General features: G+C 43.2%; 3 protein-coding genes and 1 non-coding gene across 4 annotated transcripts; all 4 read left to right on the forward strand.

Annotated features, from left to right (window-relative positions):
- Positions 1-5,156: 5,156 nt before the first annotated feature.
- LOC9652305 (uncharacterized isomerase BH0283) lies at positions 5,157-6,448 on the forward strand. The gene is made up of 6 exons (XM_002966137.2): positions 5,157-5,224; positions 5,270-5,470; positions 5,540-5,839; positions 5,890-6,054; positions 6,107-6,190; positions 6,239-6,448. The coding sequence occupies exons 1-6, from the start codon at positions 5,192-5,194 to the stop codon at positions 6,350-6,352; spliced, it is 897 nt and encodes a 298-aa protein (XP_002966183.1). The 5' UTR covers positions 5,157-5,191; the 3' UTR covers positions 6,353-6,448.
- A 3,413-nt stretch (positions 6,449-9,861) lies between these two features.
- On the forward strand, positions 9,862-11,739 carry LOC9652306. The gene is made up of 3 exons (XM_002966138.2): positions 9,862-11,033; positions 11,098-11,356; positions 11,424-11,739. Exons 1-3 carry the CDS (start codon positions 9,888-9,890, stop codon positions 11,495-11,497), a joined length of 1,479 nt encoding a protein of 492 aa, XP_002966184.1. The 5' UTR covers positions 9,862-9,887; the 3' UTR covers positions 11,498-11,739.
- A 1,101-nt stretch (positions 11,740-12,840) lies between these two features.
- TRNAV-CAC lies at positions 12,841-12,914 on the forward strand. Its single transcript has one exon. It is a non-coding gene; the product is annotated as a tRNA-Val (tRNA).
- Positions 12,915-14,772: 1,858 nt separating this feature from the next.
- Positions 14,773-16,910, forward strand: LOC9652308 (2,3-dimethylmalate lyase). Its single transcript, XM_024671351.1, has 9 exons — positions 14,773-15,117; positions 15,189-15,400; positions 15,465-15,746; positions 15,810-15,932; positions 15,988-16,102; positions 16,161-16,399; positions 16,451-16,487; positions 16,538-16,742; positions 16,794-16,910. The coding sequence occupies exons 1-8, from the start codon at positions 14,796-14,798 to the stop codon at positions 16,654-16,656; spliced, it is 1,449 nt and encodes a 482-aa protein (XP_024527119.1). The 5' UTR covers positions 14,773-14,795; the 3' UTR covers positions 16,657-16,742; positions 16,794-16,910.
- Positions 16,911-18,039: the final 1,129 nt, after the last annotated feature.

Consider the following 18,039-nt stretch of genomic DNA (forward strand, 5'->3'; position numbering starts at 1 on the left):
GCACACCAAGCCTCCAATTCTTAACATCTTGGTACAACAAAACTTAATTATATGATTCTCTAAATTCTAAGCTTTGGGTGCAACACTTGCTTTGGGACACTAGAAGGAAACACTGTGGCATAACGGCCCAATATGGGTACTCTTACTCCCCCACTTCCATCCCGAAGGGAAGACCCAAGCCCTTATGAAGGGTGAGGATTAATAAGCCACAAAGTATTCAAGTGGGGCACTACTCTATATAAGTTGGAAGCACTGCAGTCGGTTTCCTTTTTAGGGGTGGGAGCTACTCTTGAGCACGTCTTTGGGTAGCCCCTCCGACACCACCCTAGTCCATGCTCACTCCCACCCAAAGCCCTTCAACCCCAGTTTTAACCTCAAGTCAGTTTAGAAGCACTACTAAAGAGTTCTTTCAAAACTGATTTCTGTACCTCATTATCCCTACTATACTTTTGGACCCCCCCCCTGGAGACACACGCTTTGGACTCGGTCTTGATTTCGATCTCAGACTCGACCTCGGACTCGTCCTTGGACCCGATCTCGAACTCAATCTTGGACCCGACCTTGGACTCTATCTTAGACCCGATCTTGGATCTCAGACTCAGTCTCGAACTCAATCTTGGATTCGGTCTCAAACTCGGTCTCGGACTCGGTCTCAAATTCGATCTCGGACTCGGTTTTAGAGTCGGTCTTGGACTCGATCTTTGACTTGGTCTCATCTGATGAACTCTTTATCATTTTGGTCATGCTTTCAGGGATCCTTTAGCCTTCGATACCTCGGGGAGTTAATTCCTTACAATTAACAAGTAGAGTAACCATATCTTCATGTTAAACCACTAGTATACTAAAATAGCACTAGATTTTGTTTAGCTTTATTTTATGTGTTAATTTTGGCATTGAGGTACTAAAACCTCAAAGATTATTTTGGAGTTGCTTTGTGCTCATGTTTCTATGCTCTTTGGCTATATGCTCAAGTGTTATTCAATACTCTTATTCCTTCACTTCTTATTTGTATGATTGGGAATTATTGTGTGCTTCTATACTTTTACTCCTTGGTTGTATGCTTGGGATTTGAGTCTTGCTCCATTGCTTTTGGCACACATGTTCAAGGGTTAGATTTTGCTTCATGGTTATTGTGTTGTATAAACTTTTGCTTAGGCTTATAAAAATGGATTTGAGATGTACTATTTGTATGAGTTTACTTGGGCTCATGACTGAAGTATATTAACAACTTAAAGTCACATATTAAGTTGGCAAAATTAGTGTTAGCCTTTTAGTAGTTATCATATAAGCTATTACCATGTTATTATAGGTAAGCCTTGGGTTTGACATGAGTGGCAAATAAACTAGTCTATAAGTATATAATATGACACTAGTTGATCATTTGATTATGAGTGGATCAAACAAGACTATAGGGATTAGTCTATAATTCAAATAATCATTGCCATATTCTTTCATAAACTCTTCTTATAGGATTGAAAGCAGTGTGAATGCAAGTTTAAGGTTTAATTAAAGTTGAGGCCAAAAAGAGAGTCATAATAGACAAAGGATCAAACATGTAAATCATTTTTCTCTAAAAAATGATTTGCAATAAAATGTGATCTCATTACTTGTGTTTATGTCATCTGATCAGGAGTCTCTACTTCAATACATATTGGTTATAGTGATTTTACAAGTGGTGTGCTATAAGATGGATAACAAAGAAGTGTTAAACCATTTTGTTTAGGCTTGTTAATGGAAAGTTAATGTTGTAATGCTTAATTTTTCGCAAGAAGCCTTACTATTACTCTTTGAGTAGCTTGGTGTTAGATTATTTTTGAGTTTGGTTGGAAAGTAGGTGATATCAATTTATTTATATTGTAAATAAAACTAATGGTGTTATATTTATTAGTGGGATGTGGCATTTATGTTTTATTTTATCAATTAAAGTTGTTACTTGATAATATGATAAATCTTTGTAGTAATATTATGAGCTTACTCATTGTATTGCTCAATTTGATGATCAAATTATTGTGATTCTATATCATATTTTAATGTTCATGAGCAATGTATTTATGAAGTTATTTATTCAAACAATAATCAACCCCAAATTGGTTGATAGTGATGTCTACTTGCAAGTAATAACATTGTAATAGCTTTGATTGAGTTTTCAAAGGTGATCCATTATACTAAACTAGAGTTAGTACCTTAGTTCCTATTCATTAGGTTTTGAAAAGGTTTTAACATTCATTTATTATACATTGTCAATGAATTTATTAGTATTTAAAATAGATTATTGGATAGAGAAGGTGTGTAGTTGAGATGTTAACATCACTAACACTTATGTTAGTGAAAGTTATAGAATTATATTGAGTGAGGAGAACTTTTCCTTAGAACTTGATTTTTTATGTTATTTTTCTTGTTAGTGTTTAACTTATACTTGATCTTGAAGGTGATTGAAAAAGAATGTTAGTGAAATATTTAGTATTTATAATTAAATTTTAGGTATTTATTATGATATTAATGTTGAATATTTAAGCATGTTATTAAATACTTTAGTATTTTATTGGGTCATAAGAATTTGTGTTAAGGTGAACCTATGTGATGTTGTAAATAAAAAGAAGTTGGTTAAGTCTTAAAAATTTGCATTCTTAGTCTAAGAGTCATTCTTTCTTTAGGATAGAAAATTTTTCACACATTTTTTAGACTTTTTTAATGGTTGATATATTATTTATTTTGCCTAAAAACCATTCTATTTTTGTAAACTATTACAAACTAGTGAAAGGGTTGGAATTGACTTCAGTTAGATTAGACTTTAGTAAATAGTTTATATACTTAAAAGGGATGCTAACTTTTAGGGTTAAGACAATTGAGTTGAATGAAATTTAGAGTTGAAGTAGAAAAGTGGTTATTACATTTTTCTAAGAAAATGATTTTTATACTTTTCTTCTAAATATTATGCTCAATGGTAAGTTACACTTTGCATTTGGTATGAGAATAGTGAGCTCTCATTGATTTTGACTTGGTTTTGGTAGCCCTATGCATTTGGTTGGTTGAGGATAATGATGTGTAACTTAATTATTTGTGGTTGAGGTGTTAGTACTCGTATTATAATTTTATCCATTAGGAAGTTGTGTACATATATGAGCTAATTTAATAGTCTTCACTTTAGTTTTGCTTAGTGTTGATTATTTATAATTAGCCTCTTCAGTTATACTCAAAGTTATTGGCTAAATGTATTAGTGTTTATTGTTGTACAATTAAAGTCAAGTAGTCACGTTATCTGTACTTAACCCACTAACCTTGACGTATTCTCCCTTGTAAAATCAAGCATCCTCTTATCCCATTTGAAGCTTTGACCATAATCATTTATAAGCTTGGTGATTACTGAAGCACTTCGAATAAAGCATTGCATTGTTGTTAAAATTTGTAAGAAGCTCACTAAAAACATAAGTTCCATACCATTAAGAAAAGTGCTAATACTCTTGAGCTTTCCACCATTGATGTGCTTTCCTGGGTCAACCAGCTTTCATCAGACTTAGAGCATCAATTTCAGTCTTTATTCTACTATTTTCTGTAAGCCCCTAACCTTTACTCGTTCCTATAGTAGCTCATTTGTCTCCTTAAGAACCTTGAGAGCAATAATGTGTAATGTAATGTAAATAGAGGCAAAAAAATCTTGCTGAAATCTTGCTGATGATGTAGTCAAAATATGACCTTTAACACCAGCAATTGTAGCATCTACAATATTGCCCAATTGCAAACAACAAACCCCTGTAAGCACACTTAGCATCATTCATGGTGGATTTAAACATCTTCATATGTGTTCCCCTGTTATTATTCACCACCAACACCTTTGACAAGGAACAACACCACCTTCTACAGAAAAGAGTCAAATATAAAAATAAGTAAGAACGAAAAAATATTGAGATTGCCAAATGAAAGCTTGAGGAGTTAACATTCAGCTACGTGATCAGTTGTGATAGCATAAACAAGGCTCCATAGCATACACTAAAATGGCAGTCCAAGAACTTTCATACCATAAAAAACTTCAACTCCCACATAGAAAAACTCCTCAAATTCTGCAATAACATGTTCAAAAACAGTATCTAAAGAGTACACACCTTCTAGTTTTATGACATCCTTGCAAATATACAGAACAGACAGTACAAGCTTCTCCACTGCAGCTATTCCACTGGCTCCACCATTAAGCATTGTAATGCATATGAGTTATGCATTTTAGTCCTTGTGCCTGAATCCTGGTTGAAATGAGCTTGGCAGAAAGCAATGTGAAGGTCTGGCCATGCACGAATGTATTTGCTGCAGTTTGGACAACAAGCTGGCAGCTCCCAGCTTTTCTTCTCATTGAAAACGTTTTTATACTCTTGGAACTTCGCACTATACCAGATTTCACAAATTGTTGTTGAAACTTGATTGTTGTCTCTCAGTATAATAATAATAATAATAATAGTAATATATAATTCACACCTTCCTTAGTTCGCCACAAACCTTGCAAGCTTCTGCTGCTTTCCATTCACTCTCATGGGATATGGAGGCATGTCTTTGTGAAAACAACCAACATGCCTCTCCATCTTTGATTTTCCCAAATGCCTATATAAATTTTGTCGACTGCATCCCAAATTTCAGGAATTCAAATCCCTGGCACTATCTCAATCAAACTTCAAATGCTATGCCCCCTATTGTCACCTGAAAAAAGTATCTTCAACACTTTATCCATGCAATTTTGTGAGCCATCCAATGTTGCAAGAAGCTTCATATTTTTTTGCAAAGCATGATCTTTTATATGTAGCATGTTTGTGGCTAGAGTAAGAAGAATTTGCCCACTCCCACCTTCATGTTGATTAAAATCCTTTGGTAGATCAGGGCCAACCATTTGAGCATCTTCTATTTGGAAGTAGCACCAGGTGAGAAGATCTACTACCCTCCACAACTCTAAGGATGTGTCTACTGTAATAATTTGCTGAGAAAAATCATCCATCAAAATGCGTTGCTAAACAAGTAGAGCATCTACACAGAATCTTTGCTCGAGATGATGAACTCTCACCCTCTTTTGCTTTAGCTTCTCGACGCAGCAGCCGACTAACCCATCTGCCTGCTTGTATCTCGGACTGAACACGCAAAAAACCTTTGTTCGTAAAACTTCCTATCATATTCAGGCATTAAAGTGAAATTAATTACAATGCCCTAGAGCGGCATGGCGATGGCTGGAGGAGTGGAATTCGCGAGGGTACGTCTCTGATACGATATCAGTCTCGAATCCTTCTGACCGCAGGTGAGCGCATTCACGGATGATCCATTTGGTGGAAATCCGGCTGCTGTGTGCATTCTCTCGAGCGAGAGAGAGGACTCATGGCTGCAACGCGTTGCCAAGGAATTCAATCTCTCGGAAACCGCATTCTTAGTAGATCAATCTCGCGACGAACTCGCGGAAGAGGCAGAGTACAATTTGCGATGGTTCACGCCCAAAGTTGAGGTAACTATTCTTTAGATGGTTTCTTTTGCCTTGTTTCTACTAAGTCTGCGATTTCTTCTCTATTTGTAGGTTGATCTGTGTGGACATGCAACACTAGCTGCTGCTCACACTCTCTTCATGAATCACGTCCAGAAGACCTCGATCGTTTTCCATACCAGGTCTGGCGCATTAAAAGCTCGCAAAGTCACAGGCTATGGAGATGCCGAACAAAATCCTCCTTCATCGCTCAAAGCACAAGGCCTTCTGGAGCTTGACTTCCCTCTAGCTTTGGCAACACCGTGTTCTTCTCCGGAAACCACCCGTGTCTCAAACAGCCTTGGAATATCAAGCGTTGTTTGGTGTGGCAAGACAGACTTGGGAGATTATCTGGTGAGACAATATTCTCTATCTCAGCTTCTTCACAAGTTTTGTGTGACTAGGTGGAGCTTGAGAGCAGCGAGCAAGTGATGGAGATTGTCCCCAACTTTGACGCCATGCTCGATTTTCCAGGCCGAGGTGGAGTGATTGTCACTTCTCAAGCTCCATCCGAGAGTGCGGACGATTTCGTGTCGAGGTTTTTCTGTCCAAAGTCGGGTATACTGGAGGTGAGCTACAATGAAAATAGTTCCTTTTTGAAAAGCTATGGTATTTTTGTAGGATCCAGTGACCGGAAGCGCGCACTGTACACTGGGTCCTTACTGGGCCGAGAAACTCGAAAAGAACAGCGTGCGAGGATATCAGGCAAGACGAAGTATTTAGTTTCTCTCAAATGAAGCCATGGTTTTCTAGGGCTTGGAGCGAGGAGGACGCGTGTTAGTAACAGTGGACAAAGCCAATGGTAGAGCACACTTGCAGGGCAGTGCGGTCATTACAATGGCCGGAGTTTTGCTTGTCGATGCATGACATGGCTTCGCGACCTTCAATAATTCGTTATTGGTTTTCTGTAATAATACCGTTAAATTAAAACAAATAAATCCAAACCATAACCTTACCAAAGTATTAACTCGCCGCATGTCATCAATGTTTTCGTGCGAGGACTTGACTTGCCGTTGAAATGTCAATAATGTTCTACGTAGGCAGCAATCTACAGCAACTCGCATTGCATTTTTACAACTCCCCGACTGATTCGTTCATGCGCGTGTCCTCAGCGGTAGAATGCTTGACCGCCGAGGCTCGAGGCCCCGACGTGTTCCCGATGGTCAGCTCTCGAGTCATGAAGTTCTTGCCCTTGCACAATTGAGAAATATCAAGTCTAGACTCTGGGAATGTCCAAGAAACCGCACTAACAAGCGAATTGAGTGGAACTTTCTCGTACCAAACACTTACATTTCTCACCATTGGGCCATCCCAAGTGAAGAACACTGTTATAAGCTTTGGCTGGAGTGCAAAAAAGTAAGTGACAAATATTCTACATGTTTCAATGAATGTATTGTTTAGGCCCGGGATTAAACCGGGGACCTCTAGTGTGTGAGACTAGCGTGATGACCAACTACACCATCCTCATTCATATGTCTTTGCCCACAAAAGATTCTTTTAGCATGAAGAACAAACTTTGTATCTCCACTATTTTTCTCTCAATCATTGGAAGGTAGACGCTGCAAATGTTCTTGCAAAATTCAAATGGTTTGTTGCTGATGAAGGCTGTGCTCAAGATATGCAGACCTCTTCTTGACAATAGAGCTTCACGATATGCTTATATTAACGCAGGTGTGACAAACCACGAAGTGGATGTAGATCCACGCTACACGTTCACTGGCGAATTCAAAGTGAACGACGTCCTCGAAATGATAAAGAAGAAGTGTATCTGTGTGGAGTCGATTCAGGAGATTTCTGACACAGACAAGACACCAGCTGTTGCTGCTCTTCTTGCTGCTAGTTTCATCAAGAGTGGTCTGAAGTGTGACCGTCGATAGAAGTTTTAAGTTCTTTTTATCGCCAATTCTTTGCTTTCTGTGTCAGCTCAATCTCAAGAGTTGTCATATGTGGATCCATGGAATATAAGGATGGGAGTAAAAACATCGTTGCGTCCTGGAAGTGGAACTCTTCCATAAAAACTATATGAATTCCTCAATTGTAGCACTCTTCTCGGTGGCCTTTAGGTTGTCGTCCACCTTGTGAAGTTGTAAATTACTTCGCTTTCTGCAAAACCTGGAAATTTGAGAGAGAATAAAAAAGCACGACATTTGCTGTTCAAAAGAACAGCAAACCTGTAGACTTTATCAAAAGCCTTAATTCATTGTACCGCCGTTGGACAAAGATACACTATCTCACATCATGTCAAAGTCAATTTTTATCAACGGGGACTTGACTTGACCGCTGAATAGTCAAGCGCACGTGTGTCAACAGCCTTGAAATTTAAACATTGCCGCTCCCGCCAAGATGGGAGGACCACTTCAACGTAGCACTCGCGGTGTTATCAAAAAGAAATAGATGCTACAATTATAGATGCCAAAAGCAACTCCCGGAGGCTTCTATGCGTGACTTGGCGTTAGACCAGGTATTTCTTTCACCTAATTTTTGTAATCCCGAGCACACCATCGCAACAGGAGATGCATATTCATTCATTCATTAACTCTTTACAAGGTCTTGTAGTGCCCTTATAGTGAGTTGTTTTGATGATGAAAAGAACATCATCTCAATCCCAGCAAAACTCAAGTGGCCCACCTGCAAGATGTCGATGCAAATGTTGCCGTGCTGATCGACATTGGGATGGAAACATGGCGTCTCAAGGTGGCTTGAATGGATAATTGGTGGGAAAGCGCAGCAAGAGCTTGAAAGAGAGACCTTCATACACAGTCTCCCTTGATGATGCCAATCCATGTAAAGATGTTGTCACCATGTGGAAACGCTGAAATTCTGGGATCCCTGCAAGGCTATAGCAAGATCAAAACATAGAAGACACCACTGAGACCAGCTAAGAAAGAAGAAACAATGAGAGCCTTCCAGCCCTTCACAAACCAAATGGAATAAATCAAGAGCAATCAAGCATAAACATACCAAGTTCATCTTCTCGCATATCTCCTCTTCATCACGCGCCAATCGCAATCCTGGATCTTCGCCGCCGCTCTTTTTTCCTTTGCCAGGAAAACCAACTAAAAATTCCCCCACACAAGCACACCTCTCGAATGGCCCACATTTGTTAATAAAAGACAGTGCTCTCTGGCCGCGTATCACCTCGACCGCCTATCGCTTATCGCCCTATCGCTTATCGCTTATCGGGCTGGTAAAGTGGTCGCCGATAGTGGTTTTTTTTTGCTTTGCTTGTCATCTGTCGGCTATCCAAATAGCCGCATCGGCAGGGAGGGAGGGCTTGATACTATAAACCCTAAAAGGACTTTCAAACAGCTGCTCCTCCGCCGCGCTGCCACCGCGCTCCAGCACGCTGCGCCGCTTCCCGCCACAGCGCAATCATCCTCCGCCCACCATTCTCTGCGTCACTACGCCTTTACCCGCGGGAATGCGGGAACTCAAATTTGTAAATAATTTTAACTGGAATTAATTTCAATTATAAAGGTTCATGTGATTCCAGCATTAGGAGGAAGAGCAGCAGCAGCAGCAGCAATCGTCCTTTGGCTTCGGCTTGGGCTTTTCCACCTTGATCTCCTGGAAGGATTCCACAGATATACACTTCCGTTTCTTCTCGATGGCTTTGAAGATGTCGTCCACCTTGAAATCACCTGTGAAGGTGTAAAGGGGATCTTTAACCTCCACTTTCTTCACACCTGCAAGAGCACGAAGATCTCTTGATCAGCGATCACAGCATCGAAATTTGGGAGAATTCGCGGAATCTACACTCACCGGAGACGCCGTGATAGATCTGAGACATCATCTGGTCCTTGCATTTGTTGCAAGAGTCCACTTTCAAGACAACCTGCAGCGAAGAGCTCGAGATCAAACAAGGTTCAAGGAAATCAGTGGCGCAGTGCTCACCTTCCAAGTCATCTTGATTGTCTAAGAATTCGACTGAGATTCAGATCACAACTCACAACTTGAGACACTAGATTATCGCGATCAACCAGAGGTGGGGAGACGGAGAAGCAGAAGAGAAGAGGGCCCTGCTGCTGACTGGGGAGACGTCATGAATTTATATCCGAGAAGATTCCCAACAGGTCCGAGAAGCAGAAGAGAAGAGGGCCCTGCTGGGAGACGTCATGAATTTTTGATCGAGAAGATTTCCAACACGATGAAGTGCTCCTTCGTGGAAATGAATTTGCTTTTTTCCTCAGATGCAAAACTTTTTTGACTGGAAAGCATTAAAAGTTAGCGCGTAGGTCCTGAGAAATCCCTAGGTCGAGAGTTCGAGCCTCTCTCACCCCAATTCCATTTTCTTTTTCTGCCAACTTTTTCAAATCCTTTACCATTTGCCCAAGAGCCCTAGAATCGCCCTAATTTTTGAACCGTTGCACAGGAAATGTAGGGCTTGATCTTTCTTGGAGCGATGGATTGGTCCGCGCTGCCGCTCGACGTCTTCCTCCAGATCTTCCGGTACCACGCTCTCGATTTCCTCTTCTTGCTGGCGATCTCAGGCGTGTGCAAGACCTGGCGCGCTCACACCGCCTGGATCGGCACGCTCGTCGTGCGATGGCCGCCGGTGGAAGATCGCCCCCAATTCGACAACCAGGGCGTCATGATCCAGAAGGAGCGCCGCCGAATCTGTGGCAACCACGGCGTGGAGCTCCACCTCTGCGATTGCGTCCACGGCGCCATCTCCAGCGTCATCGCGCGCTTCCGCAAGGTATGGTACCTGGATCTTTGCTGCACGGAGATTTGTCCCCGCGGACCCACGGCAGTGCAAGTCGCCAAGCTCCGCGACGCCGACTGGGCCAAGGTTGTCAAGTCGCTCCTCCATCTCGAGCTCGCGGCCGGGGTGGTGGATTCCAGGGCCATGAATCACATCCTCCAGTGCAGCGATCTCCGCGAGCTACGGCTCGTGAGTTTCGAGTTCGCGGATGGATTGGAGTACCCGCTGCTCGGGGATGCCGGCGAGTTCTCGAGCTCCAGCGGCGTTTTGGAGAATCTCTGCCGGCTTTACATCCTCACGTCCTCCATGCAAGAGGAGGCGCTCAAGAGGTTCCTGGAGCGCTGCCCGGAGGTGGAGGAGATCGAGCTCAACGCTTGCGGCGCCAAGAGCGAGAGGGAGTTTAACTTCGAAGCTCCCACCAACTTACACGACTATGATCTCAAGCTCACGTCCTTTAGCCGGTTCAAGAGGGTGAGAGCTGCTGGTGCTCGGCGGCTGGAGATTCTTGGGGGCCAGCTCTTGATCCTGGAGGAGGCGGAGTGTGTCGAGGAACTGGCGGTGCTGCCCGTGTACATAGAATTCGCGGAGCCCGAAGCCATGAAGAACTTCTGGAGGCTGACGCTCAAGGGGAGCTTTTGGGAAGTCCATGAAGCTATGTCGGCTTGCCAGACGGCTCCCACGACCAAGAGGCTTTGTCTGGACGATGATTTTGGAGTCTACTTTTTCCCGTACGTGCAGAGAGATGAAAACGACGACTCGGTCGAGTGCTACAAGCTTTTCTCGCTCATGTTTCGGGGAGGTTCTCTGGAGGAGCTGGAACTCAAGTATGGTTTCCTTTGCAGGGTAAGTTCTTACCTTCTCTTGTCGTTGCATGACTTGACAATGGTTTGGTTTTTCTTGTTTTCAGATGTGGCTAAACGAGCAACAGGAAGAACTGAGTGAGCTTCTGCCGAAAATGCCAAAGATTGAGATCCTCGTTCTGGACCTCCACGTACGTCCCGAGAAGGAGCCCAACATTCCGAGGTTTGCAGATTCAGTCGAGTCGCTCATCAGCTCTTGCAACATGGATTGGATCTCGCTAAGCTTCGGCGGGGACAACAACGAGGACGTCAACTTCCACCGGGAGTGTTTTGACAAGGAGCTGTTTTCTTCGGTTGTACAGAATGGTAATTTTCTTTCTTTGTTTCCGCAAGTTCTTGCTGATACACTTTCTTTTTCTGTTATTTGCAACAGTTGTGCGCCATGGAAACCCCGGACCTTGTCCCGAGGACGTACGCCTTCAGCAAAACTCGGATGTTAAGCGCTAGAGTTTTGCTATTTACACACACACACACACACACACAACCAGGTATTTGGCTTCAAAATCAAGTTGATTCCAGCATATCCAAAGCTTATGTGAAGACAACATGCCAACGATTGGCGAGAGTTAACTAGCAGCGATAGCACTGGATTAATCGGCTCTGAAACCTCTTGGGTGAGTTCCACATATATATTTATCTTATCTTCTCGGCAACTTAGGAGAGCATTCATATATGAGATTTTTATTTTAGTCTAGGATTACGTGCCTGAAACGTCGTCATTGCTCTAACCACGCAAAGGAGTGATCCGGAAACTTGGGGACTCTGGTGAATGATATATATGGTCATTCGAATGTGACCTTGTTTATCTTGACGCGAACACATGCATTGTGACAATAGTGGCAAAAGGTCTCAAATCATAGCGGTCAGGTTGGCAAAAGGTCTCAAATCATAGCGGTCAAGTGCTACGACTGAGATTTTCTATTGAAGAGTTTCGTTTCCAGGACGCAAAGGAATGATCCGGAAACTTGGGGACTCTGGTGAATAATATATATGGTCATTCGAATGTGACCTTGTTTATCTTGACGCGAACACATGCACTGTGCCAATAGTGGCAAAAGGTCTCAAATCATAGCGGTCAGGTTGGCAAAAGGTCTCAAATCATAGCGGTCAAGTGCTACGGCTGAGATTTTCTATTGAAGAGTTTCGTTTCCAGGACGCAAAGATGTTCTTACTACCATCCTTTGAATCCACACAGATGAAAACTTGAGATTGAGCTGACAGAATATATGTAGTATAAGAAACTAGGAAAGCAAGCAATCTAGTTGTCAAGCTTCAGAGACCATTGTCGATGAAACTAGCAGCAAGAAGAGCAGCAACAGCAGGAGTCATGCTTATCTTTGTCCGGCTCCGCAATCTCCTGAATCGACTCCACGCAGATACACTTTTTCTTCTTCTTTATCATTTCGAGGACGTCGTTCACCTTGAAATCGCCAGTGAACGTGTAGCGCGGGTCATCCACTTCCAGCTTTGTCACACCTGCGTGCATAAATTAAGCGCATAGGATGAAACAGCTCTATTGCCATGAAGAGATTTCTCTTGGACGAAACTACGTGCCTGAGACGTTGTGATAGATCCGAGACACAATCTTGTCTTTGCATTTCGTGCAGGTGCATATCTTGAGCACAACCTTCATCAGCAACAAAACCATTTTTGTGAATTTTGCAAGAACATTCGCAGCGATTACCTTCCAAGCCATTATCGAGAGCAAAATACTGGAGATAGCTAGGCTTGCTCTTCTCCATTAAATACCTAAGAAGTCATGACTTTCAATGACTTACTTACCATCATAAGTCTGGGTGGTGTAGTTGGTTATCACGCTAGTCTCACACACTAGAGGTCTCCGGTTCGAACCCGGACCCAGACATGCAGTTCTTTTCGAGAATGTCAGACCTTTTTGTTGCATTCCTAGTCTACGACGGACTTTCTAGCAAGCCAAAGAGATCAGTAGACCTCTCTCTTCCGATCTCTCAATGGGGCCAAGTTGTGTAAGAGTTCCACTTCTGGTTTCTTGAGCTTTTTCTCATGATCACGTCCCGAGCCCATGCAGACATTGTCCTGGTTGGAGAGAACAGTGCACACGACACCGACGGCGGCAAACGCTTCGACTCGGATCTCGGTGGCCTTCAAAGTTCTGGGCGATGCAATCAACTTCATCCCGTATATCAAAGGGGTGATATACGTTTGGCAGTTTTTGGGCAAGGAACTCCCAGTGAAGTGACGGAAGGAGTGCGAGCACTGGTCTCGAGTTGACCAATCCTTGCAGCCGACTTCTCAAGCTCGGAGGTAACTTCATTTCTCGTTTCTTTGGCGTGCTTAGAATAGTTTGTTCGTGTTCTCTTCTCAGGTAAACCCAGGTCTAGTCGTCTTAGAGTTCGCTTCAGCAGATACCAGACTAAACGCAGGCAAACAGCAGCCGTTTTTCAGTTAATCTCCTTGCCATCGTCGTCCTTCTTGACTCCCTTGCAGCAACCTGACACCGAGTTCTTTCCTGATACTTTCACCCGAGCAGCTGTACGAGCATTCCTGGACACCCCTGACCCGTTTTCAAAGTCTCCGTCAACTAGAGAGCTCTACCAGATGACATAACGTCCAGCGTAGTCTGTCTTATAGTCTCTGCAGCCTCTCTGTGAATCCGCTAGCAGCTTCAGCTAGATCATATTCTCGCTATCACCATCTCGTTGCAGTCGTTCCCAACATTATACCGCAGCAGTAGCTCCTGTCTCATCTCTGTCGACTGGAAAGCTGATAAAATAGAAACCTCCTTGTTCCAGACACTGTAGAGTGTAGTCCCGCTTATAGTCTTTGCAGTAAGGTGAACACCAGCCTCAGGCTTGACTAGAGAGCTTGGATCAGAGTTCGCAAGCTGCATCGGCTGATTATGTCAGGCTCAAAGCCGGACTTACACTGTCTCACTGGGTGGAACCTGGAGGTGGTGAGACTTGGGATCAAGGCTACGACGTGACTGCTTATTTCTTGGACTACTGCAATGGCATTCAGGGTGATTTTTTGTGGCAGATGAATGCAAGGCTTGCAAATGGTGTGTGGAGTGAGTCTGTGTTCTTTGATCTCCTCGGAAAGAGCGTTCAGGACTTGTGGACTGACGATAAGAACGCTTTCAAGTTTTAGTCTATTTTGAAGACAAACTGTTGGCCAATTGGCGACAATTTAATGGTAAATGTCATTTTTTATATAATGCCTTGCCTACACGATTTTTTCCTTACAAACATGACTGTATTATATATCTTGATTTTAGTTTTGTGTTTGCCAAATGCATCATCGTCTAGTATTTGTCCTGATAATGAGGTGTTAGGCAAGGTAAGATATAATACAGCTGTAGCTTCTCCAGATCAAGGTTTTCATATTCCCCTGCATGAAGCCTTTGACGAACTTCTTCCACTTCACAACCACGAAGTAAAGAAACAAATTGGCTCTATGTATGCTACCTCACAGTGCTCAGAGGAGCTTGATATTGATGCATGTGCCTTTTGCTTATCTAATATTGCAGCCTCGATGGAAATGATTAATCCAGTTCCTCTTGGAGCAAGCTCTTGTTCTGCAGGGGGTGAATGTTATCTCCGCTATGAGACATATAAATTTTAAATTCCAAACTTGAAATGATCATTCAAAAATACTAAGAGATAATGCTGTCTTTGATTACTAACTAGTAAAATAAAAAATAATGAGTGATTAGATTTTAAACAAATCCTAAAAGAAAATGGCATTCATGCCCTAGCCTTGTAGCGCCATGGAGGCTCTCGTCGCATCGATCGGAGCTTCTTCATCTCAGTCTCCCTCTTGTCACGACAAGAAATCGGCCAGGTATGTCCCCGCGGCAATGCAGCCCTCGAGGAATCGAGCATCGCCGCTCCCTAGGCTGGCAGCAGCTCGTCGCGATGATCAAACAGCTACCGCCGCCAGGATTACGAGCGAGCAAGGATCTGCCGCTCCCGCCAAGGAATTCCGGGGGATCCTCGCCTCTCCTGGGCTGCATTTGGGCCCGGCATGCCACGACGCGCTCAGCGCCAAGCTCGTCCAAAACGCGGGCTTCAAATTCACGTTTATGAGCGGTACGCGTGTTTGTTCTTCGTGTTCTTCTTCTTACACAGCACTCTTAGTTTTTTTTCTCTACTTCGTCCAGGCTTTGGCGTGTCTGCCTCTAGACTAGCTTGTCCAGACACTGGGCTTATTTCTTATGGAGAGATGGTCGATCAAGGAAGGAACATCACGGCGGCCGTGTCCATCCCCGTCATAGGAGATGGCGACGCTGGCTATGGAAATGCCATGAACGTTAAGAGGACTGTAAAGGGGTACATACAAGCTGGTTTCGCAGGAATTCTTCTGGAAGATCAGGTAACAAGAGTTTTTTCTTCTGTTTCGCTAGCACAGTCAGTGGTTTTGAACTACTGTTTAACAGATATTGCCCAAGGCCTGCGGTCACACAACTGGAAGGGAAGTTGTGTCGAGGCAGGAGGCGATTGCGCGAGTCAAAGCTGCGGTCGATGCTCGAGAAGAGTCAGGAGAGGATTTAGTGATAGTTGCAAGGTCTGATGCTCGACAGGCGGTTTCTTTGGAGGAAGCGCTGTGGCGAGCGGAGGCATTTGCCGATGCGGGAGCTGACGTGCTTTTCATCGACGCTTTGATGTCGAAAGAGGAGATGCGGAAGTTTTGTGGCCGTGTTCCAGCCGTGCCGAAGCTGGTAAGCTTTTTCGTTTCGTCCATTTTTGTCAATGTTGTATTGTTTGTTTTGTTCGAGTTTCAGGCTAACATGCTCGAGGGAGGAGGGAAAACACCGCTGTTGGCACCGATCGAGATTGAAGAAATCGGGTATAAGATTGTAGCCTATCCACTGTCCTTACTTGGGGTCTCAATTCGCGCAATGCAGGTTGGTGTGATGGTTTTCCTTTCCTTTCTTCTCGTTTGATTGCCATGGAAAACAGGATGCTTTGGTAGCTCTTAAAAGTGGACGATTTCCCAACAAAGTTCCTGCGTTTGACGAAGTGAAAGACGTGGTGGGATTCAATCGCTATTACGATGAGGAGAAGCGCTACTTTGGTAAGGGGTGTTGGTGTGCAGTACTTTCATCCCTTGTCTATAATCATAATTGTTGCAGGTACCAGCAAAAGCAGCAGAACATCTGAAACCGCAAATAACTCCAGCACGAAAGAAGAAACACCATTCGACGATAAGCAAAGTTCGACTGTGCAAGTTATCACTCCAGAAGTTTTAGAAGAAGATTCTGATTCTGACTGGGCAAAGAAAAGCAGCAATCTGCTTGGAATTTGGTCGCGTGTTCTACGAGTTAAAATAACAGGGAGCAGTGGAATAGTGAAGCTCGATGTCAGAATTCCTGTGAGTGATATTACTTTTCACCGATTGCAAAACTTACGTTCCGTTCTGCAGGCTGGATTTCTCGATGGTCTGGCTAAAACAATACCTGGTACTAAGATTTTTAATTGGGTAACCATTACATTGCCTGCTTCTTTGCAGGTGTTGCTGGGATAAATTTCAAGGAGATACTCGATAACGCGTCGTCTCCCACCAGCGGCCAGCAGCTCCTTGATATTGAGGATAAGCAAGGGGATCGGATCCAAATATTTTTCGAGTGAGACGTTTGGCGATCTCAGTAGCAAAGTGCACAGCAGGCTGCATGCAGTGCGCAACATGACTTACTTTATCGCATTGCCACTAAAAGGTACATAGAATTATTCTTTCTCCAAATTGATTAAGAGTTCTACTGCGACAGGAAATTATAAAAATGTTTCGAGGACCCGAAATGAAGGACTGCTGTTGAGCGGCAGAGTTTACTGTACGACTTCTTTGTTTCGCTTTCCTCTTTCACATTTCTCTTCATTTCTCTCTATGAGATGGGCATAAGCAGCGAAGAGAATAAGTAGTGATCTGGCTTGTGTTTGCATTCAGTCATTTAGATTAGTTATCACATAGTTTTTTTCATACAAGGTCATAACCCGATAAGGTTGCAGAGTATGTGGGCGTTGCTTAAGATTCATTCTGGAGTGTTTTCTCCTGTAAGAATTTTCTACGCTGGTGCTTCCAGGGCAGTCAGACGCCACGCACAACCAGGTAAACTCAAATTTGAATGATCTCTGCGGCTGAGGTTTGATGGTATTTTTGCAGCGTCTGCAGTACTGATTGATCCATTGGTTTCAAGTGCTTGGCTAGAGAAAAACTTGTACAACGTGTCTATTCTGGATGTCCGAGGTCAGCATTACCCTGCATCTCACTGCGTGACTTTGTTGGTCCCTAGGAATTGTTGACACAAAGACACTGTCTAAGGGAGTGGAAAAGTCGGACTACATCGCCTGCTACGACGATTATCTCTCAGGCCACATTCCCGGAGCAGTGTTTTTCAATTGGGTAAATTTTTCGTTTTTGTTATTGATGTTTTCCTTTTCTAACTCGGTATCTATTTTGCCGAACCAGCTTACAGATGGAATCGACATAAGCCAATCCGAAGTGTCTTGTAGACAACTAACAAATGACACTGCTAAGTTCTCCGCGGTGGTATGTATTAATATACTTGGAATTCCACATTTATAGGCAGTTCTTTTCAGGTAGAAGCCAAAGGAGTGTCATCTGAAAAGCCAGTAGTCGTTTACGATGATTGCGATTGCCTTTTGGCTTGCTGGTTATGGTGGTCTCTTGTAAGACACGGCCACGAGCGTGTGCATGTCCTCGACGGAGGATACAAAAAGGCTCTGAATGTTATATTTTCTTTGTACTTCCTTGGAGTAACTCTATGTTGTACAGTGGACGGCAGAGGGAAGAGCAACTGAACTCTACGAGCCTTGTCCTCTGAAGGTTAATATTGTTCATTCCAGCTACTATAACTTATCGATGTTATGGCAGATTTATGGAGATTTCAAGCCATCAAATCCAAGGCCTTTCACTTCAGTCACTTGTGATGAGATTCTTGAGCTCTTGTCGACAAAAGACCAGAGTATAGCATTTGTGGACGCTCGAAACTTAGA

This window comes from Selaginella moellendorffii, unplaced genomic scaffold (assembly GCF_000143415.4).
Source record: "Selaginella moellendorffii unplaced genomic scaffold, v1.0 SELMOscaffold_7, whole genome shotgun sequence".
NCBI classification, from domain to species: domain Eukaryota; kingdom Viridiplantae; phylum Streptophyta; class Lycopodiopsida; order Selaginellales; family Selaginellaceae; genus Selaginella; species Selaginella moellendorffii.